The sequence below is a fragment of the Neofelis nebulosa genome, chromosome 2 (assembly GCF_028018385.1).
Source record: "Neofelis nebulosa isolate mNeoNeb1 chromosome 2, mNeoNeb1.pri, whole genome shotgun sequence".
NCBI classification, from domain to species: Eukaryota; Metazoa; Chordata; class Mammalia; order Carnivora; family Felidae; genus Neofelis; species Neofelis nebulosa.
The window spans coordinates 26,791,034-26,816,166 of NC_080783.1; the positions used below are offsets into that span (position 1 = coordinate 26,791,034).

Below are 25,133 nucleotides of genomic sequence, written 5' to 3' on the forward strand. Positions count from 1 at the left end.
CTCTATATTAGCTGATTTCGAATTCTCTTATTCCTAATTGCTTTGAGGTATTAAGAACTCTTAATATTCTAGGAGGTATTATGAGAAATCCCACAGAGAACTTGTTGAGACATTCTGCAGAAGCAGAGTACCATTTGTAGTTATGATGTTCTGCAGCAACGATGTTTTTTCAATTGACATTGGTAGGCTGCAGCTGGCTGGCTGGGTTGGTTGTTTAAATAGAGGAATTCTGTGATCCAGTGGTTAAACTCAAGAGGCCATGCCAGGTGTCTTCACACAAAGAAATTGGCAAATGCTCAAGTGAGGGATTTTTTGTTTTTGTTTTTTCTTCCTGCCACTGTATCACCATCTATTGACTTAATTCAAAATTAGTATATTCTTAGGTATAAAATGCAGCTACACAGAAGAGACAGTTATTCACTGTAAGGCCAAAAGTAAAGTCTCATCTTCTTTTCATAATAGAAATTTTTCTCTTTAAAAAAATAAAGTATGAAAATACAACCATTTGAATTGTGAAAGTCCCAAGGAAAGAAAACACTACTGCATTAGCTGTGCTTAGAGAATACAACTGCTACACTTAGATTAACATAAGCTGAAACTGGTTTGTATCTTCAACAGCTGGAGAATGGCTGTTCTTCAGCCTCTGGATGAATATGACGTAGGTGAAGAGGTAAGTTGCCTTTCACTTACGGATAACTGCACTGTATACATTACGAAGCCTGCTTAATTTGGGACAACTCAAGGGAAATATAAGCCCTTTAGCATACATTGACTTGTTTTTCACTTAGGAAAAGAAAGTTCATTAAGGATATTAACTTCATTAGGAAAATGTTTTTGTGCAAATTTAGATTTGCAAAGACAGTAACATATAAAGAAACACATGTCAGTTGCTTACATGAACTGTTGAAACACTGAATTTATGTTAATATCTATATTCATTTCCAGTTATTAGTCCTGTTTTTCTGTTTAAGGAGATGTGGTCTTAATATTCAACCCTACAATGCCATATTCAAAACCTTGGGAACAGGTTGCTTTTGAATTTGGAAAACTTTGGACTTAAGAAAGAAGACATATGTGGAGTCTAGCATAGTTCTCATAATCAAATATTAATGTTTCTGTAGGGAAATATTTATAGAAATTGGAATAACCTCATCATTCCAGAACGGGCTATGTCACCAAATGAATTATGAACACGTGTTTTTTCAGATTTTTAGAACTGAAGGAAAGGGACTGTGAGCCTGTATGGGTAAAACTTCTATTAAGACAAGCATAATTTCAGGGAAAAATGTGTAGCCAAATTAATTTGAAAGTGATGATCTGTAGAAGCTGTATTATGTAAGACATTTTGTCTCTGTCATAATCTTTCTAGGCCCACTGACTGTTCTTCAGCTACCAAGTCAACTTTTCAATGCACTCTTCCCTAGTTCAGAATGGTTCTGGCCAGGAAACCCAAATTCTTAAACCACTACCACCAGAGTCTTAGAACCTTTGATAAGTCATTAGTTAAAATAATTTTCTTTTTTTTCAGTTTTACTTTTCTTTGATATTAACATGTTAAGAGAACAGCGTATTCCATAAAGGGCAATCAAATACAAACCTTTGAATGAATTAAGCATTAAGAATTTTTTATACAAAGCACAGTGAACCTATCTGTAATCTAGGTTAAGTCTTCAAATATGACCCAGAAGTAAAAAAGTTTAAAAAAAAAAAAAAAAAGTTCACTCCCTCTATTTTCGAGTTTGAAGTTCAATTTTAGAGTTTTCTTCCTATATTCTCTTGATGAGAAATTGTTCTATTTCAAAATGTTTCTGATAAAAGAAAAACTTTCTAATTCCAGGTAGAAGATCTTTCTGATGAAGTCTTCTCCCTAAGACACAAAAAATATGAAGAGAGAGAGCAAGCCAGATGGTCACTATGGGAGCAAAGCAAGTGGCACAGAAGAAACAGCAGGCAGGTGTTATCAATTTAAAAGCCAAAACCATGAAATCCATGTAGAATTAACAAAATTCTGCATGAATATTGAGGAAGACACTAGAAAGGAAAAAGTATATACTGTATAACATCAGTTATTTGTGCACAGGAGGGAAACACTGCATTTACTGAGCTTACATTCAAAATATATTTTGGCTGGGGCTCCTGGATGGCTCAGTCAGTTAAGCGTCCAGCTCTTTTGATTTTGGCTCAAGTCATGATCTCACAGGTTTGTGAGATTGAGCTCCGCATTGGGCTCCACACTGATAGCGCAAAGCCTCCTTGGGATTCTGTCTCCCTCCCCCACTCGTGCTGTCTGTCAAAATAAATATATATATACATTTTGGCTAATTACAGAGTAATGAAATGAGTTTCTATATTTTCCTCCACTCTCATTTCTCATGCTTATTGTCAGCCTGAGGAACAGATTTAACTCAGCAAATAATGTGAAAATTCTCCCTAAAGTAGGTCATCTCATTGTACTGTAATAGCAGACCTTACACTAGGGATTAGAATCTTGGTGATCGATTTTAACATGCCCACTTAAAAAATACATTTTTTTTTTTTTTTAATTTTCTCAAAAAACCTGTCCAGTCTAAGAAGCAGATGGTCTAGGGCACCTGGGTGGCTCAATCGGTTAAGTGACTGACTGCAGCTCAGGTCATGATCTCAAGGTTCATGGGTTCCAGCCCTGCGTCAGGCTCTGTGCTGACAGCTCAGAGCCTGCTTTGGATTCCATGTCTCCCTTTCTCTCTGCCCTTCCCCTGCTCCTATTCTGCCTCTCTCTCTCAAAATAAGTAAACATTTAAAAAATTAAAAGACAAAAAGCACCTGGTCTAAAATACTTTGAATATGATTTTTGGGGAGGGAGGATTAAATCCTGAGAACATAATTAGTAATTATATATTTGAGAAAGTCCACAGTATTTTATATTTACATTTCACTGTGTTTTAATACAGCCGAAACTCAGAAAGGAAGATCATGAAGTCTGGGTAGTCACTATATTTAGTGTGGGGCACCTCTCATTTACTTAGTACAGTTGACCCTCAAACACAGGTTTGAACTTTGTGGTCTGAACTATGTGGGCCCACTTACACACAGATTTTTAATAGTACAGTACTATAAATGTATTTTCTCTTCCTTACAATTTTAATAAATTTCATTTTTCTAGCTTACTTTACTGTAAGAATACAGTATATAATACATATACAAAATGTGTGAATTGACTGGTTTATATTACTGGTAAGGTTTCCTGGTCAACAGTCAGCTATTAATAGTTAAGTTTTGAGGGAGTCAAAAGTTATATGTGAATTTTTGAATGCACAAAGTGGTTGGTGCTCCCAACTCCTGTGTTCATCAAGGGCCAGCTGTACTTTTAAGTAATCGCTACACCCAATGTGGGGCTTGAACTCACAACCCCGAGATCAAGAGTTACATGCTCTACTAAGCCAGCCAGGTGCCCCTCAACTGTATTTTGAAAACACATTTCTCTCTTTAGGTCTGAAAATACCCAGATTTCTTGTAGATCCTTATTCCCAGAGTTATCTTAACACACATATAAGACTCAATTGTCTTCTTTCTCCACATTCCAGAGATATAATTTTCTGGAAGTACAGAGGAAAATGTGAATCGAGTCTTACATGGATGACATTATAATAGTCTTAGAATACTCTGGGAACTCTGAAAGACTGTAAGGGTCAAGTAACTGTCCTTTCTTATTTAAAAATAAGACAACAAAAACTCCCTCCTTGAAAACCCGAAACCCACTATTATAATTTGGCAGTCTCATAAAATAGTATTCATAACATACTGTTTAAGTCTTTGAGAAAGCATCAGGAAGATTGACAGATGAATTTTTAGAAATCTTTGGGGCAGAACTGTTTAAAGAAAAGCTACCAAGTTAAATGGACTTAGGGGTCGTTCATAAAACGTTAAGACCTCAAGAAATAGTAATTAAATGTTTTCTTGATTTTCTTGCTAGAGCTTACAGTAGAAACGTTGAAGGACAGGACTTGCTCTTGAAAGAATACCCTAACGACCTTGGTGGTGGTCAGCACTGTGCTGCCGAGAGTCCTGCCGAGCCTTCTCCGCAGAGCCAGGATCTGGGCACACGGGGCTCACCTTCCTTAAATCAAAGTCAAGAACTCAAGGTAAGTATGATATGATATACATGACCTGTGACACCTCTTTTTCAATGCCTTTTACCCTTTTGAAAACCTGCTGGTTGCCAATTAGCAAATTCAGCATAACAATCCACTGTTAACCGCTGGGTACAAATCAGAGGATATGTATGCCAACTTTCTAGTTCTGTCACTGATCATACACACCTTATCTTTTCGTAGAACATGTCAGTATCTAACTCCACCTACTCACTTATCTGTTAGGAAATGGGGATTCTATCCAAGTTTCATGACGACACCAATCTGATTAGAGAGAACAGCACCTGGCACACAGCAAATGTCAGCTAGTTCTCTTCCCTTCATAACAGATTTTTACCTGTCTCCCCGTGGATCCAGTTCTTACCTCACAGGGAATGATTTCTAACACACCATCTATAAATTTTTGCACTGTTCTTCTAAGTAGGTGTTGAAAAAGAAGAACTGTATCTAGAACACAGAGCAGAAACTATAAAAATTAATAGGCAAGTCGTAGAAAGCTCGGGGAAGGAAAAGTCAGTAGGTGTCTGTGATAGTTATGGGATGAAAATGGAGACGCTCAAGTAGATCAAACACCTTTAAAGGGGCTTTTCCCAAAGCGCTCCTGTGCTGATAAGGAAGACCCGTGCCTTATAGCGGCGTTTCCTCTTTGTGGAAGGGTGAAGTGAAAGGATAGTTCCCAAAGGTCTCTAAACAATTGCCAGTATGTTCCACTGGAGTTGCTAGATCTTTAGGCCCAAATGAAAATGTGTACATTGACGTGCTGAAGGACCAAACAATAATTACACAATTGACATTTAAGGATTATTGGATACATGAACTTTAAACAAATTAGTTGAAACTTAACTGAAAAGGTTTTCGCTTTCTTTCAGTCTTTGTGGTGGGAACGACGGACTTTTCCGCTGAAGGATGAAGACACAGAAGCCTTACTATGTCAAGATGAAAAAAAGGATCATAGTGAAAGTTCAAGCCCCGTTTTCCGTGGAGAAGTCTTCTGTACTAGTGCACCAGAAAACGGTCACCATCCAAAAAGGCAGACGGATGAAATGGAAGAAGGCAAACCTTTTGGTCTAGGACTTACTCATGTTAAAAAAAACAGGTGACAGGGAAAGGTTAAAAAAGTATGTAACTGAATGGAAAGCAGGAGGAAAAAATAAGCCCTGTTCTCCATCCCCCACCCCCTCAGCCACAATTCCAGAGTAAGAGCATGTACTGCATGTATTAATCTTTTATGCTGTTTTAAAACAGGCAAGGTAGGTCTCTTTTTCCTTGAACCACAGGAATAACTAGCTTTTCACCTACAGACAAGTGCTAGTCGTTTGTGTTTATGATGCAAATCACAAGCACCAGAAAATTAACTGCTGCAAGCTGATGTTAAATCGTATTACTGGGTAAATAATTTTTAAAAGACTTCATACCCACACATACATATGTACACACACAGAAACACCTGTGCATCAATGATCGCTCTTTTTCCTATACATTTCTATGTAATTTCTATGGTAATTCATTAAAGTTGCCTCAAATATATGCCTTTGTATATGGGAATATACAAATATGTGTGTATAGAGTATATATACATACATGTACACACACGTAGTTTTAAAAAACACTGGCAGTGACCACTCCACTTGAAATGCATGGATGAATTGTCCCATGGAATGTAAGCTGCACTGTAAAGCACAGGTTCCCAGTGATTATGGAGATTTTAAACATGTTTAACCAATAGAAGTTATATGTGGAAATTTCTATACCAGATAACACAATATGCCTTTATTTGAAATCACTGTTATCTGTTGGACTAAATTCAGATCATCTTCTATTCACTCCTAACAGATTAAGACAAGCAAAGCAGAGTTAAATATTGGTCTAATTTTAAAACTTGAGTTTTATCTATCCTATGTATCTCATGAAGAGAAGACCCCAAGTGAAAATGAGCAACAAATAGGAAAGTAAAAAATGTTGTATTTCTAGTTAATTTGGTCATTCCTTACCATTAGCTTACTCTATCCAAACAAGCATCTATTCTCATGTGTATGCTAGAGTGAGAAATTTTTTTAAAGGATAGTGCTTCAGTACTGAATACAGGAGTATACATTAAAGAAACTTCTTGAAGCTATTACATAATTTTTTCTATATAAAAGTTGAGGACAATTTATGAATCGCTTTCTCCCATGTAAAAAAAAAAAAAAGGTTATTCAAGTTATAGTCCCCATATAACTGACAATCCTGGCCACCTGGCCTAGTCTGGGGGACTGACACCAAGTTTTTGTTAGGGATGGGGAATTCTACTAGTCCCTTTAAAGAAGGAAAAAAAGTCAAATTCAAAACTGACAAATTTTTGCTTGTAGTTTTACTGTACATTTATTTTTAAAAAAGAAAACAAAAGCCAGACAAACCCAAGTTGTCTAGGCAAATAAGCTCAAATCTTTTTGTCATGTCTGACATTATAATCTTCTATGTAAGTTTTTTAATTAAAGTTATTTCTATATGCCTCGTGTTGTCTGATTTGATTAAACGGCACCTGTTCATGGCACAAACCTTTCCTAAGTCAAAAACAAATTTTTACACTGTAGTATAGGAAAAAAACAAGCAAGCTCTATTCTATGCAGAAGTGTTAATGTTCTTATTTTTCAAACTTTTTATTTCTCAAAACTCATAGTAGCCTGAAGTTTAGGTCCTGTTATTTCTTGCCATATATCAAGACTATTTGCAAGTGGCAGATACATATTTGTTGTCAAAGTATAATTTGGGACACAACTTTAAATATTTATGGATTAACTCTACCTTATCATCTTTTAGCCTACCTGGTCTTTGTTGGATTAATATAATATATATCCTTGGGGTCAAAATCCATAACGTCCAGAATATCCTCAGCCATCTGGTTCTGCTACCGAGTAAAATTAGACAAGGTTAAATAAACAAGGCTACCTTTGCCTAATCTACCTCCCAAGGGCTCCATTTGTAAAAAGAGTAAAACCAGAAATCCTCTGCCCTACTGGATTCTTTCCATAGTACCAGCCTGTTCCTGAGCTTTTCTCTCTTCCTTTTTTAAATGGGGACAAAAATACCTGTCCCATCACTCAGAAGAGTGATTTGTGGTTTTAATGAAATTATATCAAAGTACTTTAAAGGCTATAAAACATAAACTTCTGTAATGATAGCTACTTTGTATTGAGCATCCTCAATTCTATCCTACAATTCTGGGACTAGTAGTGGAAGCTTTACGTATAGCATAGTATCTCTTTTAGTGCTCAACACAACACCGTATGGTAACTGTAATTACATTCAGTGTATAAATCAGTTAACAGATACTCAAAGAGGCTGGTTGATCTGATTTACTAAGTCAAACCACTGGAAAGGAGAAGAATCCAGATTCAACTCAATATCACTTCCAAGCAGAGGCTTTCCTTTCCTTTCTGCTCAGAGCTAGCACATTATGTCATGTCCTTAAGAATGGTGGGGAGGATTATGAAAAGGTGGGGATCACTGTGTAACCTGCCCCTCCAGCAAAGCTAACAAGGAAAAACGCCCTGATAAAATCTATATTTGTATAATTTTTTAAAAATCTATACTTGTATTTTAGACCACCTGAAATCCCTGGGCTTCATACACTGTTTTTGCAGTTTTTATGTATCAAATATAAGGTACAAAATAAAAAACAGATGTTTAAGAAGCAAATTACTTCCATTCTACTCATATTGTCTCTCATACACACACACAAATCAAAAATGACATGAAACAGGAAAAACATAAGGACTTCCTTTGCTTTGGAAAAACAACCAAGAAACGAGAAGATTTAAAATGCAGAAAAAAATATTTTTTCATAGTAGCTAGTATGCCTTCAGTAGGCATTAAGACACATTACTGTTTATAACCCTATTAATACAGCCATATTTTTAGTCTTATAAAAATCAAGTCTCCCAGTAAAAATGGTATTTTACCACACTAATCTTTAAATTCCATCACTAAAAATGGAGACATACACACCAATTTCTAACCTCTTGGAACATTCTGCAGGATAGATTTTAGTCACTGGAATGAACAGCCGCTCAGAGAAACAGCCCTGCTTCAACTGTGGTATGTTTTGGTAGTTGACATTCTTGTTTTCCAGGAGAAAGATTTCATGAGCATAAACACTGGACTCCTCACGGTTTCATCGATCAAGAGAACGTTTCTGAGCAGCTTCTGAGCAAACATTTCTTAACAGGTTGATCACAGATCTGGGGTCATCACTCCTCATAATGGCACTGCCAGACACAATCATGTTAGCTCCTGCCTGGAAGAAGTAAACACTCAGGTTATCCTTCAAAGGAAGATGCAGAGAAGCTTAAAACAATTTCTGGACTAGAGTTTCTACCCTTGCATTCGTCAGTGCTTTAAATGCACGAAAGCTACCTTGAGATGAACAGACTTCAAACAGTCTAGTTCCATGAACAAATAAAATGCTTAACAAATGAAAACATAAAATGATTTTTAAATGTATTTAAGAAATCACTGGCTTTTTAATAACCACCTTTAAATAAACGACATTGAATCTTTGCTAATATTTAAAAAAAGATGTAAAAATCTTTTAATCCTCAACTTTATTAAAGTTTTTCTAAAATATGCCAGTGCCCCTAAGGCTACTAAAAAACAAATTATCTTTTAATCTTTGGACTCTGTAGTTGACCCTTGAACAATGCAGGGGTTACGGGTACCAACCCCATGTGCAGTCAAAAATCTGTGAGTAACTTTTTGACTCGCTCAAAATTTAACTACTAAAACCCTTCTATTGACTGGAAGCCATACCAATAACATATTGATTCACACATATTTGGTACATGTATTACATACTGTATTCTTACAATAAAGTTAGAGAAGAGTGTTAAGAAAAGCAGAAGGAATTGGGGTTCCTGGGTGGCTCAGTCAGGTAAGCATCCGACTTCAGCTCCGATCAGGATCTCACAGTTTGTGAGTTTGAGCCCCATGTCGGACTCTGTGCTGACAGCTCAGAGCCTGGAGCCCGCTTCAGATTCTGTGTCTCCCCATCTCTCTGCCCCTACCCCGCTCGCACTCTCTCTCTCAAAAATAAACATAAAAAAAAAAAAAAAAAAAAAAAAGACAAGAAAAGTGTAAGAAAAATACAATTACATTAGTATAACAACAACAACAAAATCCACATAAAAATGGACCCAGGTAGTTTAAACCCACGTTGTTCAAGGGTCAACTGTGAAGGAATTGATAGACCATTATTGCTAAAGTGTTAAACTATAAAATACAGCAACATTAAATAATTTCTCCTTTTGACGTCAGAAAGAATGAAGCACTTTTTCATGTATTACTTCACTGCATTCCAGAAAGGCTTTGAAGGGCTTTAAAAAGATATTCAATATACTTTTAAATGTGGAAACAAAGAAATCAAAGAGAAAAAGCAAGTAAGGGAAGTCCAAATTTAGCTCTGCACTCCCAGGATTTGACTTGAGGGAAACCCAATCTGTCACGTGATCCACTTCCAGAACAAAGTGGCAGGAGACTACTGGGAGAGGCAGAAGGGAGGAAAATTCCTCCCAGGAGACACCGTCACTCTGTGATACAGTGTACATCTCCAAAAACATTCCTTCCAAAAAAGTAAAAAAAAATTAGTTTTGTAGGGTTACAGCCTAACATGGTTTTAATGTAAGCAGGAAAAACGCCCAAAGGCACAGCACAGTTCAGTAACAAGAAATCCACAAGTAGTCAAAGGACATATGTTCACTAATCACCCGGTCAGCTCCTCTTGCAGAAGTATCTCACGGCCACGGCTTTTGACAAGTATCAAGCAGAAGAGTGTAGCATTTATACAAAAAACTTGAAGTGCAGATTAGACCATGTTGCTTAAATAAAAACAGGCCACATAAACTTCAATGACCTGCAGTGTTACAGGAAGGCTGGCGCCCTCTTGGGAAGCTCAGGGCTTCATTAACTCAGCTCAGCTGGCTACTTGGGAAGACTCATCCCCCCTCACGTAGAGGAGGACCACAGCTACCCAGAAATCAGACCAAAATTTACATCAGAAATGGCTCCAGTCAGTTTTTACAAAGGACAAACCAATAACTAATACACCTAAGCTATACAAAATCACAATCTTTTCACTTTATAAGCAGGTAGAGATTTTCTTTCCCTATTTTGGAAAAATGTCTTACTCCAAGGCCTAGAACTTAATGATCTCCCAAAGGCTGGCATTCAGCATGTTCTTTTTTAAAAAATAACTTCCTTCAGCATTAATGAGATAACTGAGACTTACTTTTTAATGATTATGTGATTTGAGAATATTCACTTACTGCTCTTTATTCTCATTGTTCTACATTTGAACAAAAAAAATACCTTTCCCAGAAAGAAAGGCAATTTAGGAAACACAGGAAATCTGTTCGGCGCACAAGACAATGTCCTAGACATTAAATTTGATAGGAAACTGGTCTGTGACCAGTTCAGCTGTGGCCTGAAGAGCAATCTCACCTCTGCACATTTATGGATAGTGTCAGGACCTACTCCACCATCGACCTCTATGTCCAAGGACGGGAACTGGGTCCTCAACCAATGAACCTAGATATACACGAAGAAATAAGTGATTCCTAAGGTGGATATTTCCTAAGGGGAAAAACAACCAAATAAAAAATCAAATAGCCAAATACTAGCCACTAAAACAGGATTCCAAGTGTCTCACACAATAACTTTATTTTTCTTTCTTTATTTTAAGTAGTCTCTATATCCAACATGGGGCTCCAACTCACAACTCAGAGACCACGAGTTGCATGCTCTTCCAACTGAGACGGCCAGGTGCCCACCACACAGTTAACTTTCTACTAATACAAATTATGATCAGGGATACCTTCCTTTTTAATATACTGAAACAAATTCAGCTTCATAAAAGCAAGGCTTATTCTTCTGGGGGAATGGCACTGAACTTGTCATGGCTTTGCAGAGAATATACTTCATGCAAACAAGACAAAGAAAAAACCCTCAGTGTTCAATGAAAAGAGATCTCCCAAGAGATCGAAAGGTTACAGGGATAATGCCTTTGACAGAAAATTTCAAGATTAAGATGTGATATTTTTCCTGATTTCCACACTAAATCTCATACAGCATTTATCACACCGTACTCCAGCTATCTGCAGGCATCCCCCCCGCCCCCCCCAACATCTTCAGAACAGGACATGGCTAAATACACAAGTGGCTCAATGCAGGCTTACCGAATGTGCACACACTATAAAAGCCTCACCCCAAAACCAAATATTTCTTTACCTTTGGCATCATATCTTCCATGAATTTCTGCCCTCCAAACCCAGGTTCCACTGTCATAACCAAGGCCATATCTATCTGATTCGCCCATGGTGCCAAATACTCAACTGTAGTTCCTGGTTTGATGGCAAGGCCAACCTATAACAGAGACAAATTTGCTACATCACATTAATAATTATTTCCACATTATATTAATATGGCATGTCAGACCCAGTAGAAATATCTATTGTTTAAAAATTCATTTTTAATATTTATTTATTTTAGAGAGAGAGCGCTAGCAGGGGAGAGGCAGAGAGACGCAGACACAGAATCCAAAGCAGGCTCCAGGCTCTGAGCTGTCAGCACAGAGCCCGACACGGGGCCTGAACCCCCGAACCATGAGCACATGACCCAAGGCAAAGTCAGATGCTTGACCGACTGAGCCACCCAGGCACCCCTAGAAATATCTATTCTTAAAGAGTAGAATATACACAGAAATGGAATGCATAAGTTATTCAAACTATTTTTTAAAAGAGTCAACAAGGCTACCCAAATGTAAATCTTCCTAAAAGGCAGTACTTTTCAGAAAACATTAGGGGAACATAGAAATCCTGTCTAACAGACAACTTATAGTTCAACTCTGATTTCTCAGCTGAAAAACAACTGCTCCAGTCTGGTCTTCTCTGCCTATCACTTCCTATCTTCTAATGAAACGTCCACACCAAGAGTGAAGAGTATTAAAACGTTATGGTCACTGTTGGCCCCTCACCTTCATCCCATTCTCCCGAATGTCTTTTATCAAAGCCCCAGGGTTCTCAGTAGCCTCAAGATGAAAGGTGTATTGATTGGCTCCTGCTACAGCCATTGGTTTTACCCACTGTTCCGGCCTGGACACCATCATGTGCATATCTAGAAAGAAAAGATACATCTCCTGAATACTACTGAAAGGAAGATACCTGCCCCATATTGGGGAGGCCACCCTGCAGTTTTGGCTGTTTTGGATATAAACTACTTGGCATTAAAAGAATTCTTAAGTAATGACACTGCTGTATTGCTAGCTTCCTTTTAACTTGAAGATAAGGTTTTAAACTCATTTCTCAAAAAACCACAGTTTTCCACAAAAGGCATATGATGGTATATATGAAAAGGACTAGAATTCAGGAAACCTAGGTCCAGGAAATGCTAGTCTAAAAAAAACTCTCAACAGTCCTATTATCTATGCAGATTTCATTCCTCATTTATAAGAAAGCTAAATAAAGTGATTCTATAATATCTTATGGAGCACTTACTGCATCATTAAGTATTCTAGGCCCCAGGGACAGAGCATAAAAAACAGATAAAAATCTCTGCTGTTATGGGGATTACATTCTTAGTGGGGGGTGGGGACAGACCATAAAGAAACTAAGTTAATACAATACACACTGGGTTGGTAGCTTGGCCAGCGTGGCTGGGCGGGAGGATCACAGGGGCACGGGATGAGGGGCCACAGCCTGGAGCTCTGCAGGCCACTGGGTTTTATTCTGAACGAGACTGGGGGGGGGGGGGGCAGGGGGAGCACTGTGGGATTCTGAGCAGAGAGGTGACAAGATCTAAGCTGGAAAGCCACGGTAGTCACCCAGGAAGAAACGACGTTGGCAGTGATTGAAACTGGCAAGCAGCGGCAGGATTCTGGGTCTGCTCTGCAGCTATGGCAGCGGGAGCTGCTGCAGGCCAATGTGCAGGGGGAGGGGAGCCCGAAAACTGCACCACGGGGGACGGGTCTCGAGGGAAGGACATGGTAACTGCAGGTCTGACACACATCCTAACTGTAAAGCTCAAATCACAGGGATCCGTTAGGGAGAGTGGGGATGGCCTTCTTAAGGTTCTTGACTTGAAACATTAGACCATTTAACAAGAAGAGGGCGGCTTAAAAGTGGTTAAATCAAGAAATATTGCTGTCAAGAAGGAAACAGTAAATACTCCTAGGTCAGATAGATATGCTAAGAAGAGTTTTGAGTTTGTCTGTTTTTTGCTAGAGGAAGCATACCTCTGATACAGCTGAGCTACATTAAAGAAAAAATGTCTAGAATTCTAGACTCAACTAAGACCATAAAATGCAATAAGGCTTTGAAAAATATCAGGAAAAGGGAATACTGCTTGACAAAGCCGAGATTAAAGTTTGTATTTCTAAACTAACAAAAGTGACAAAAATAGAACATATGTTAATAGGTAAAACATTGTTTTTAATTTTTTTTTTTTTTAACGTTTATTTATTTTTGAGACAGAGAGAGACAGAGCATGAATGGGGGAGGGTCACAGAGAGAGGGAGACACAGAATCTGAAACAGGCTCCAGGCTCTGAGCTGTCAGCACAGAGCCCGACGCGGGGCTCAAACTCACAGACCGCGAGATCGTGACCTGAGCCGAAGTCGGATGCTTAACCGACCGAGCCACCCAGGCGCCCCAAAACATTGTTTTTAAAAGACAAACTCTATTTGGTGTTTCTTATTTCCTCTGTGTTGTAAGTAAGGAAAAATCAATCTGCTTTAAAATATCTACTCATTCCTTTCGTTAACAGACTGCTGCTATGCCAGTCCACCTCCGGCATGCGGTCACCACTGGGAACCCTCAACGGAGAGTGTTCAGGGAGCGACCAGTTCAGTGAGTCATCTGCCTGTAGGTAACATACTGAGGTCACAGTTCTCGGATGTTCCAACATCAGCCTCCGCTTACACTGTTAAAAATTACTGAGGACCTCCAAAACGATGTTGATGTGAACTGTATTTAACACTGTTTAAAATGTTTTAGAAATTCAAACTAAGCAATTTTTAACTGTCTACTGAACTCATTTAAAAATAATAATAATAAATCTATCACATGTTAATTTAAGAGTGACCTTATTTTGTACTTTTGCAAGTCATTAATGTCTGGCTTAACAGAAGACCTCCATATTCTCACATGTGCTCTGCATTCAGTCTGTTGGAACGTGATGTTTTATATGAAGGGAAAAAAGTACACAGAAAAGGGAGGGGTACATTGACAGCCTTTTTAGACTAGTGTGGATATTCTTCTATTTCTATCCCAGAACTCAGCAAGTGGGACTTTAATAAAGGTTAGCTGCAATGTGGAATCTGTAAACTCTACCAATGAACTTTTTGAGCTCTGTTAACTAAAAGCCACTGGCCTGTCCTAGTACACTTTGAATGGATCTCTGCAGTACTGGTTTGCTGCATTACATAGGACTTCCAAAGAGTGACACGTTTTATTATTTGCTATCAGAAATTACGCAACACCACAGATTTTATCACAACAGCTGTAAACAGGAGAAAGCTAACAATCTCACAGAAGCAGATACAACTTCTTCAAAATTCAAATTTTCATTTGCAAGCTCTAATTTTATCAGTGGAAACAATAATTAATGAGGTATCTTCCTTGAAATGACAGGCTAACTTAGTTAACTTTCAAGAAAATGTCAGTAAAATACTGAACTCTGATAACCATAGTTCATCTATCAGTTTATCATTCCAGTGAAGATAAGTGTTCGTGAAAAAGGCAGCCAGTTCAGTTCACAACTCAGTGGCGCAAGTGCGTTTTCCTTGAGAAAGCCATCATCACGCAGTATACTGCAGAAGTACTTGATGTGTACTTCCTGCTTTGGCACACAAAACATGAAAAGAAATGCACCCAACCATCAGATTTACTGTAGTTAATAATTTGTACTGACCTTCAACGATATGTACCACGAATACATGGTGGTGAAGAATAATTTAACAACTACTTGGATAGTTCAATAGCATTGCTTTGATTCGGGCTAAGGAACCAACAGACAAACTCACCATTGCTTTTGTACCATCCATACAAATAATGACAAATAACGCTGTAATATGAAAATAGTCATCACCTCATGTTCCACCTGCAAGAGATTCCTGGGGTCTTCAGACCACACGTGAAGACCGCAGATTTAGATGAGAGCAAAGAAAACAAAAACAAAACACAAAACACCCAAAACCAAAGCACAAAAATAACAGCTTTTTCCCTATCACTTGATTGCTTACTGGTTATTTCCACTCAATACTGAGACTGAACAGTTCAGAACTGTACCAGTTATGCATGCAACTTGTGAAATACTTCTTAGAATGTACACATGAATTATCCAACAACCAAGATCCAGGAATCAAACAAAAAAAAACCACGTCTTAATATAAAAAGCAAAAGTCACAAAACCCAAACATTAAAGCATTTGGAGTCCGTTCATCTTTACTGTAGACCCACTTCTAGACAGACTGATTAATAGCAAGTTTATTAGCAAATAAACTAAAAACAGAAAGAAAGAGCAGACTGTGTGTGGTTGTAGCAGTAGGATTGATACGAGAGGCACAAATGTAGGAGACACAAATAGCAATGAGAAGTGATGCGAGGAATCCAAGTAAAAGAAAAAAAAAGAAAAAAACAACTTATTTTAAATTCGTACAAAGCCAGATGCAGAGGACTCTGTGGCCACAGCACAGTGGGGGCAAACATGGTTACTTATTTCATTCACCTGATATTCATAAGAACAAATTTATTTTGGAAAATTCATTTTCTAAAATGTAATAAAAAAGTCCAGATCATCAGAGGATTACATTCCATTATTTGAAAATTTCAAAATGGTGAACAAGCTGCTGGAACATGGTTTCCCTCATGCCACATAAATTACGTGATAATGCACCCGTTCTTATGTGCAAAGTAGATGGATCCTATGAAGAAGCTCTGACCGAGAGAACTTCCTACAACGAGGGCAATGTTCCAGAATGGCACTGTACAACAGTCACTAGACTCATGTGGCTACTGAGAGCTTGCAATATGGTTGGTTAATGCCACTGAGAAGCTTCATCTTTCATTTTATTAACCTGAACTAACTTTAAATAGCTACATGTGGGTAGGGACAACCACATGGGACAGCACAACTAGAATTCTTCTCAAAATCGGCCCACAATATGCCAATAAAAAATACCTAAGTTTTACTAAATTCCAAGGTACTTAAGAACATTATTTATAAAAATTTGTTCAACTTCTTACGTACGAGACATTTGTCAGCTTCAAGCCGTTGCTAACTTAGCTTAAAAGAGCAGTAACAACACGTGGACTGAATTCACGTTCACGAGAATTAACAATTACACTAAACCCCAATCTTGTGTTTATGCTTAGCTCTACGAAAACCACAGTAAAACAAAGTGGATTAAATCCCTCCTGTAAAAGACAAAAGTAATCTGACTGAAGGAAGTTTGAAAAAGAAAATACGGAAGGTGGTCTGATAACTGGATAAAGGTTAATTTAGGATGGGGTGCTTAGAAAGGCTTCTCCCTGAGGAAATGCCAGTAATTCAGGGCCAAAAGATAAAGCAGAGCCAGCCAAGTGAACAGTTTTCTAGGCAAAGAGATCAGCTAAAGTGCCAAGGCCCTGAAGCAAGAAAGAGTTTGGCTTATTACAAGCAGCCAGTGAAGACCCAGCACGGGGTGGGGGTTGGGGGTTCCAGATGAAATTGGAGGTTGAGAGATCAATCATCTACTTGAGCAACACATCCAGCGTCAGACAGCGTAACACCCACTTACCAAAGAAAGGGTCCTGGCCTAGCTGCTTTCGGAGGCTTTCTACCACAGGGTGCCCAAAGGTGATGTTGGGAACAAAATGCCTATAAGACAAACAAAATCTTACTCTGAAAATGTTTTCAATTCAATTTCTGTATTGTTCTCAAAAGCACTCTGATAGGGGTAAATGGGACCATCTGTGATTGCAGTATTTTTCCATGTAGTATTTAACATCATCAGTATTAAAAAATACTAAAAATATCTCAGTTATTTCAGTTTTACAAAGCAGTATTTCCCTGATATTTCAACAAAATCAGACAGTGTCACAAGATTTAACTCCATCGTTTGTAATCTAACAGGTAAAAATGGAAAGACAACCAAATCCAAACTCCAAAAGTTTTATGACTTGCCCAAGTCACACACTAGTTAGGAAGTTCTGGACTCTGACATGGGTCTCTCAAATCCTAGTCTGTCATGGGCTGCCTGTGGCCACTTCTAATCCACTTCATTCAGTGGGCACTAAATCAGTTTAACCACCCATTACTGAGGGTTTCCAGCATGCCAGGTGTTGTACCTTACTTCATCTTCTCATCAGCCTTATGAAGTAGATGCTGTTATAGCCCCATCTGAAGAACACAGGAAAAATAACTTCCTTAAGTCACCCTGTTAATAATTTGCGGAGGCAGGATTCAGAGTAAGTCTTCCTGACATCTGACCCCAAAGTACTTCATGCCACTGACCTACTCGCTTGTCCTTCTGTTCTATCACTAGCTCATTTCAATATGTAACAAAACCCCCTCTATGCAAGTACCATGATATGGGAGTTCCTGCTTACCCTAGAAAAGTTTATAATCTCATTGGCGAGAAATGGCTAACACCCAACGGAATCCCTGGCCGTGCCGTTGTATTTGTTGGGGAGAGCCGACTCCCTTGACCTCCAGGTGGCCCGTGCAGCTGGTTCTCCCCAAAGGCCTGTGAATTTCAGTGATGTGTGTCACTGCAGGGCCAGGAGCTTAAGCGGTATTCCTTTTTTGCCCTCACTTCACCCTTTTGCCAATAGAGAAGCCATTAAGGGCTGGCAGAGTCACAGGATGGAAGGAGACGACGTCCCTGAAATTCTTCATGGAAGGACATTCAAGCTGAACTGTTACGTGAATAACTGAACTTTATAACATTAAGTCACTGAACTCGGGGCTTTGTTGGTTAAAGGTAGTAGATATTACCCTGTATGAGGATAGCAAGAAAAGGTAAAGCCACAAGTGGGCCAAATGAGGCAAGCAGTATGGCACTTCAAAAGAAGGGAAGATCACGAGATTTAGAGAACAAAAAATTTGTAAAGATGGGAAAAGAAATGAAGCAAAGGCAAAAATAAGCAACTTATGTTCAAAGTGGGGGAGAGGTGGTGCTCTTCAGCTTGGTGAGGGTGAAAAGAACAGGAGGCAGAATATGTCACATCAAGGGTATCAAATGCCTGGTTCAGTGTTTGGACTCTATCCTGCTGTAAATATGAAGTGAGGTTTTAAAGCAAGAAACAAGCAGGCCCATTTGGTAGAGTGTGTCACTCTTGATCTCGAAGTTGTGAGTTCAAGGCCCATAGCAGACATTACTTAAAAAAAAAAAAAAAAAAAAAATCACAAAACAATGAGAAAATAAAAAATAAAGTGGAAATAAAGTGGGAAGACAGCCTGGGCAAGGAACAATGAGAATGGAAAGGACGACAGATAACGCGTGACAGGACTTGTGAACTCGTTAGATGTGAGGAGCTCAAAAGAGAAAAACCATGGTTAAGACCTTAAGCTTAGATGGCAGACCAATGAATGCTAATAAAAAAAATTAAAACTTACACAGACCAGGCACCATTCTAAACACGTTCCATATACTAACTCATTAAAACCTCACAACTCTATGGTGCAGGTACTCCTATAATCCATATATTACAGACAAGGAAGAGCGGCTCAAGGTCACACAGCCCGTGAAGTGCCACAAGCAGGCATTAAACACCGGCAACTTGGGCTCCAAAGTCCAGGCTCTTACCTATTACGCTCATCTGTCCCTCCACTGATAACGACAAAAAAACAAAGTCCAGGGGAGGTGAGACGAGTCAGGATTCAGGACACATCTGAGGGGGACCAGGTAAGGTGGACAGGTACGGACACGTGCAAACACTTTGGTCCTTGAAGGTAGGGTTTCTAGTATCTAGAAATCATTCCACCGTTTCACTTCAGAGCAATGACTGCCAGGGGCATGGGTAAGATGCTCGTTACGTTCACCTGGAACTCAGAGGCGAGGGTCAGATAAGCAGACAGGGAGGCTTACTGGGTATCATACAGCTCTGGAATGAAAATCTGGATTTTGTTCACTGTTCTTTTAATTTGCTGCATGGCCTTAGAGTACTTTTGTTGCTCAACCTTAGGTTGCCTTTATAATTAAAACAGACATAAGAAACACATACCTCTTGAGAAAACAGGAGAACAGAATAAATATACTTTTTACTTCACTGGGAAACAGAAGCATATCACGTAACACCACTGACTCCCCCAGCTGCATGACTAATTGTACTACAGTGCTCTAGGCTCACCACGAACACTAGAAGAACAGAAAGGTACTGATACCCTGACAAGAAACCAAAGGTTTATGGTTAAGCTGAAACAGAAAAAGGCAACAAACCCAAGCATGAAGTGAAGGGGTCCTAAATTTGCCAGGCAACAGTAACGTTGGGACCACGTGTCACAAAAGGACTTACAGGCTCTATGCCAACCCTATGACACTAAAGAAGACCTGGGAATCTGAATTCTCAACAAATGCCCTGGGAGGTCTTTATGTTTATTTTGAAAGAGAGAGAGAGAGAGAGAGAGAGAGAGAGAGACAGACAGAGACAGAGAGAGAGCAAGAGTGCATGCACACAGGGGAAGGACAGAGAGAAGGAGAAAGAGAATCCTAAGCAGGAGGTTCCACGCTGTCAGGGCACAGCCAGACGCGGGGCTCAGTACCACAAACCAAGAGATCATGACCTGAGCTGAAACCAACATTCAGATGCTTAACGGACTGAGCCACCCAGGCACGCCAATGTCTTGGGAGTTCTTATCAGACCAGCTTGGAAAATACATTATTTCACTCTAAGAGAAATTTCATCAAAGCAGTCGGCTTCACCATTGTATTATTCTGTCTTTTTCTTTGTCCTATTAAAGGTACTTTCTGCAGTCTGCAAAAAATAAAATACAATAAAAAAGTATCCCTTTTCCCCAGAGACTTAGTGAGATTAAGCTATAATTGTTTACAGCACAGGTATATAATTATCTTATCTCTCATCATCTTCTCTCATCAACCTGAAGCTCTGTTTCCAATTGTCATACAATCCATTTCAGAGAGATAAAACCTTTACCAGATCTTCCAAGATAAAGATGGTAAACGGAGGATTAAAGTTGATCTAAAATGGAGCAAGACTGTTGGGGTGCCTGGGTGGCTCAGTCAGTTGGGCATCCGACTTCTGCTCAGGTCATGATCTCGCGGTTCATGGGTTCAAGCCCCACGTCAGGCTATGTGCTGACAGCTCAGAGCCTGCAGCCTGTGTTAGATTCTGTGTCTCCCTCTCTGTGTGTCCCTCCCCTGATGGCGCTCTGTCTCTTTCTGGCTCTCAAAAATAAATAAAAGCATTAAAATTAAAAAAAAAAAATTAAATGGAGCAAGTCTGTAACGAGAAAACATTCCCTGTGAATCAGAAAACACAATCTCATGTTTCCAAGGGCTGGCAAAAAACACAGAGGAGCAATATGGGGCAGATGGAGACAGAAGACAATTGAAGAACATCTAGCCTGGTTAATAGCGGTGGCTGCCATTCAGCTCCAGCCCATTGTGGCCTCATGAGGCTGTGGAACAAGCGTTAGCAAATCTTTGGATGTTTTTCAAAAGTCAGCAATCTAGTACTCATGTGAAATCTCCCCAATTTTAAATCCTGGTAACTAATTTAGAAACTGCATATTTGCGGGGCGCCTGGGTGGCTCAATTGGTTATGCGGCTGACTTCGGCTCAGGTCATGATCTCACAGTCCATGAGTTTGAGTCCCATGTCGGGCCCTGTGCTGACAGCTCAGAGCCTGGAGCCTGTTTCAGATTCTGTGTCTCCCTCTCGCTCTCTGCCCCTCCCCTGTTCATGCTCTGTTTCTGTCTCAAAAATAAACGTTAGAAACAGACTTTAAAAAAAAAAAATTGCATATTTACTCTGTTCCTACACTTAGGACTAACAGCACATTTCTAATCACTGTCCTGTCATGGCAGGTTTATATGCTTTCCAATGTTCTTTTCCAGCGAATTCATTTGTCCTTTTTTTTCAAATATCCAACCATACTAGTGCACCACCCCCCACAGTATTCCCAAAACTCGTTCCTGACCTTCAAGATGAAGACATTGTTTTAATCAGGAGAGAAATCGGGGACCTTAGGGGAAAAGGGCAAACAACAGGTGCATCCAAACTAGAATACTAGAGATTTTTAAAGGGACCAGGAAAAAGAACAGCATAGAGGCAGTACCTGAAGAGAAGGTAAGTTGAGGCTGGCCCCCACTTTCACACACCTGGCCTAGGAAACAATGCAGCTCAGCTAGCTTTGCCTCTTCTGGTGGGACATCAGGAAGAGGTTGAAACTCCCTAAATGTTTCCTCCTTTACAAAAGGGGATCAAAATACCTCTGAGCTCAAAACGTTGTGAAGATTAAAAGAGAAAGGTTTTAAAATGGTGTTTGGAGAATTTAATTTTGTCAAACCAAGATGTTACTTGGCAAAGGGGGAAAGGAGCCAATAAAAAACAAATATGTGTATCTTAATAAGCTCAGGGTCTGCCACTGGGCTGGGGGGGGACAAGGTGTTTCATCAGACATCCCTCTCTTTATGATAGAGCCAATCATTCATTCAACCAATTATAACTAAGCCTGTCACCGTGCTTCACCTGCAGAGAATTCAGAGGTGAGCCAAAGACACCCTACTTTCAGGGAGCTTACAGTACAGCAGGAGAGATGGGAAAATAGATAACAAAAGTAATTGTATAAATTATTAGTTATTCTTTGTGGACAGAGAATGTCTTAATCCTTCCCGATAAGCCCAGAACCCACAGAAGACCTTTAACTTCTGAGACCACACAAGCTGTTGCAGGCTTCTAATCCTGGCTCCACCATTTCCTAACTAGAAGACCTCAGACAGGTGACTTAACCTCTTTGTGTCCATTTCCCCACTGTCAAATGCTGGTGACAACAACAGCACCAACCTCATAAGGTTATGTGAGTTCATTCACAAAGAACATTGAAAACACTTACATGCTCAAAAATATTAGCTACTACTGTTATCATTAATATTCTTCATTTGTGCACTGAAAAAATTATCTTCTCCATTCAGTTACTCAAATATGGCCCAAGACTTACTTAAAACACCAAATTGCTTTCTGTGTTAAACAGACTACACACGTACACATGTAGCCTGTTCTATCCTGAGGTAGGCGTCTCAGACACAAAATCTGTATCCCAGACATGAAAATGTACCTACCCATCTTTGAGGTACACCCTCCAGTTACCTGTGAAAGCTCAGAGCTTTCCAAAAATTATGTACGTGTACATAACTATGAATATGAATTATGTATATAACACAATAAAAATCAAGCTTTCGTGCGAGGTAATACTTACCAATCTTACACACTTAGCCTAGAATGCTTAGTACTCTAAAGTAAAGACTTTGCCATGATCAGTTGGGATACTTACTGACAACTGAGTCGGATATAAAAGAGAAACAGCAGATTTAACCAGACAGAACAGAGGAAGACAAAACTCTTGTAACAGGAGTGACATTAAAAAGAACAGGAAGTAACTGATCATCTTTTGTAAATAAAACAAATTTGCAAATTTGCACGAGGCCACACAGAAATTTTACCTGTTTAAATTTATTTTTTGACCCGGAACCCAAAGTAATGGCTGTTACTGCTTTAAGGCCAGTTATCAGCAGGGCTCAAGGAACTACTTGGCAAACCCAAGAAAATACAATTTGCAACTCTGTCACAATGTTGTGTAATCCTGAAAGTCCTACTGTCTTCTCAAGGTTAGACTCTGCATTTTATAGCCAACTTACACTAGCATCATACTGACTCTGAACAATATCGATTATGTGCTATAACTACAGTGCTTAAAAATTACTTACAAAAAAACTGACCTCCCTGAAGAGCAGGGTGCCTGAAGAGAAAATAAACAGGAAAATCAAAATTCGAACAATGACACAACACCTAATAATTATTGAGAACTTACTATACGCCAGGCACTGTACGCTTTACATGTTGGCTTATTTCATCTTCCAAAATTGCCTAAGCGGTAGGTTCTATTGTTACTCCCATTTTTCACATAATGAAACTGAAGCTCAATGAGGTTAAGTGGCTTGTCCCAGGTGATCCATCAAATGGCAGAACTCGGGCAATCTCGCTACAGGTACCAAGCTCTTAATCGTTACACAAGTCTGCCTCCCCAGCTTTGCCACTAACTAGCTATATGAGCTTGGGCAAGTCATGCCTATCCCCTTGGGCCTCAGTTTCTCTAACTGAAAATGAGAGACGCGTCCAAGAGATTTAAAATTGCGTCCAGGTCCTAGTGCTTGGGCCACACGTTACGTGGGGGGAGGGGAGGAAGTGGGGCTTGGGACGCGGTCGCAGCCCAGGCTGCCGCCTCAGGTTCGCTCCAGCCAGGGCCTCCAGGACTCCCACCTCAAGTCCCCTTTTCAGCACCGAGTTCAGAGTGCGGCGCTCCGCGGTACAGGGACGCCGTGCATCCAAAAGGCACTCAATAAAGGTGCGCCGAGCCCGCCCCGCGCGGCAACCCTGACCCGAGCCCCGCGGAGTTACCCGTCCATTACATCCAGGTGCAAATAATCGGCCCCAGAGTCCAGCATCCGGAGGCACTCAGCCCCTAAATTGGCCAAATCGCTGTTAAGGATGGACGGGCCAATCTTGCAGCCAGACGCCATGGTGCTGGTTCCCAAGAGCAAGTTACCCACGAGTCCTCCGGTAAGACGAAAGTGTCGCCCCGATTGGCTGCGCAGTTTTAGTCCCTTCCCGATAGCGTCTTCCGGACTCCACCGGAAGCAGCTGCCCGCAGGGAGGAAGTCCCTCCTCCCCTCGGGGGGCGGGGCTGTCTGCCCGAGGGCTTAGGGGTGGGGCCTCTCGCCTGCAGGCCCTTGCCTCTTTCCTTCCGTCTTCCTTCTTGAAATAGTTTTTAGGTCTCCCAGCCCTCGCCGAACTCGAAGAGTTTCTAAATCTTTTTTTGCTTTACATCCCCCGGGTTCTTTTCTTCTCGGCTCTTGCCCTCACTTCACTTTTTGCTTCTCCATTGTTTCCACCTGTGCTGTTGTCCTCTCCAGCGCTTGTGCTTGCCTGTAAAACAACAGAACAAATAAATCCTTTCTTCTCATAGCTTTCTCCTTGAATTCTTCTTAGGAGCTGAAGGAGTCACATTTAGGGCGGAATCGTCGCTCTTCTAGGTACTAACTGGGTAACCCGGCGGTCACTTCTCCCAGTCTCCGTTTTCTCATCTGTTAGGACCCCTACCCAGCGTTTAGGGTTGTTGTGAGGATCAGATAGGTGAATCCAGGTAATGGGTTCAGCGCGAGACCTCGGGTGCCCAGTACAAAATGGTGGTGATTATTGTTATTACCACTCCCCTTTTTGGCTTCTGGCCCTCATCCTTATTCATTTTTCTTTTGTTTTTCCTTTTTATGGAGGTTCGTTGACAAATTGTAATACATTTATTTACTGTTCGGACCCAATCTGGAAGAAAGTAGGCATGTCTGTTCCTCTGCCAAATGTGTCTAAGGTCATTGGGTCAGGAAAAGGGGGCGGGGGGGAATCCCGTGGGGGGGGGGGGGGGAAGGATTTAGCAAGAGCATACCTTAGATGGTAGGGAATGGGCACTTTGTAATTGATTGAAAGTGGTAACTTGGACCCCGTGGTGGTCCTGGCCATGTTTAGAGGGCAACCAGTTCCTTCACATTCCTCTTGGGAAATCTGGTCATTCCATCAGGTCATAATCGGGGCAGAGAAATCAAACCTGGGTACCTGTTTCCCAATATATCCATTCTGCTTTAGTTTGAAAGATAGGGGTGGAAAGCTTAAGTAAAACGGAGCTCATCTGGGGTTGGAGGGAAGAACTGGAGACTGGGGGTTGAGAAGAGACATCAAAGCACTCCCGAGGGTTCCAAAATGAA

At 40.1% G+C, this 25,133-nt stretch overlaps 2 protein-coding genes across 19 annotated transcripts in view; one reads left to right on the top strand and one right to left on the bottom strand.

Moving 5' to 3' along the window:
* KANSL1L (KAT8 regulatory NSL complex subunit 1 like) overlaps window positions 1-6,618 on the top strand; it is a 132,792-nt gene extending 126,174 nt beyond the window's left edge. For all 8 annotated transcript variants that reach the window (XM_058706475.1, XM_058706485.1, XM_058706495.1 and 5 more), the window contains 4 exons: window positions 619-670; window positions 1,838-1,950; window positions 3,953-4,121; window positions 5,000-6,618. In XM_058706475.1, the coding sequence (XP_058562458.1) occupies window positions 619-670; window positions 1,838-1,950; window positions 3,953-4,121; window positions 5,000-5,230 (565 nt within the window). In that variant the 3' untranslated portion in view covers window positions 5,231-6,618. The remainder of the gene's footprint in view (window positions 1-618; window positions 671-1,837; window positions 1,951-3,952; window positions 4,122-4,999) is intronic.
* RPE (ribulose-5-phosphate-3-epimerase) lies at window positions 4,918-24,943 on the bottom strand. Of its 11 annotated transcripts, none has more exons than XR_009255654.1 (10): window positions 24,818-24,943; window positions 23,787-24,303; window positions 23,085-23,116; window positions 16,936-17,015; window positions 12,136-12,275; window positions 11,391-11,525; window positions 10,605-10,691; window positions 8,118-8,406; window positions 6,935-7,014; window positions 4,918-5,056 (listed from the first exon to the last, which is right to left on the bottom strand). XR_009255654.1 is itself a non-coding variant. In XM_058706575.1 (8 exons), the coding sequence occupies exons 2-8, from the start codon at window positions 23,895-23,897 to the stop codon at window positions 8,284-8,286; spliced, it is 696 nt and encodes a 231-aa protein (XP_058562558.1). In that variant the 5' UTR covers window positions 23,898-24,303; window positions 24,818-24,943; the 3' UTR covers window positions 6,466-8,283. The 11 variants fall into 11 exon arrangements, 6 of the variants coding, with proteins under 6 accessions (XP_058562558.1, XP_058562527.1, XP_058562569.1 ...); XR_009255653.1 differs by having other exon boundaries at window positions 6,935-7,017; XR_009255650.1 differs by having other exon boundaries at window positions 6,935-8,406.
* Window positions 24,944-25,133: the final 190 nt, after the last annotated feature.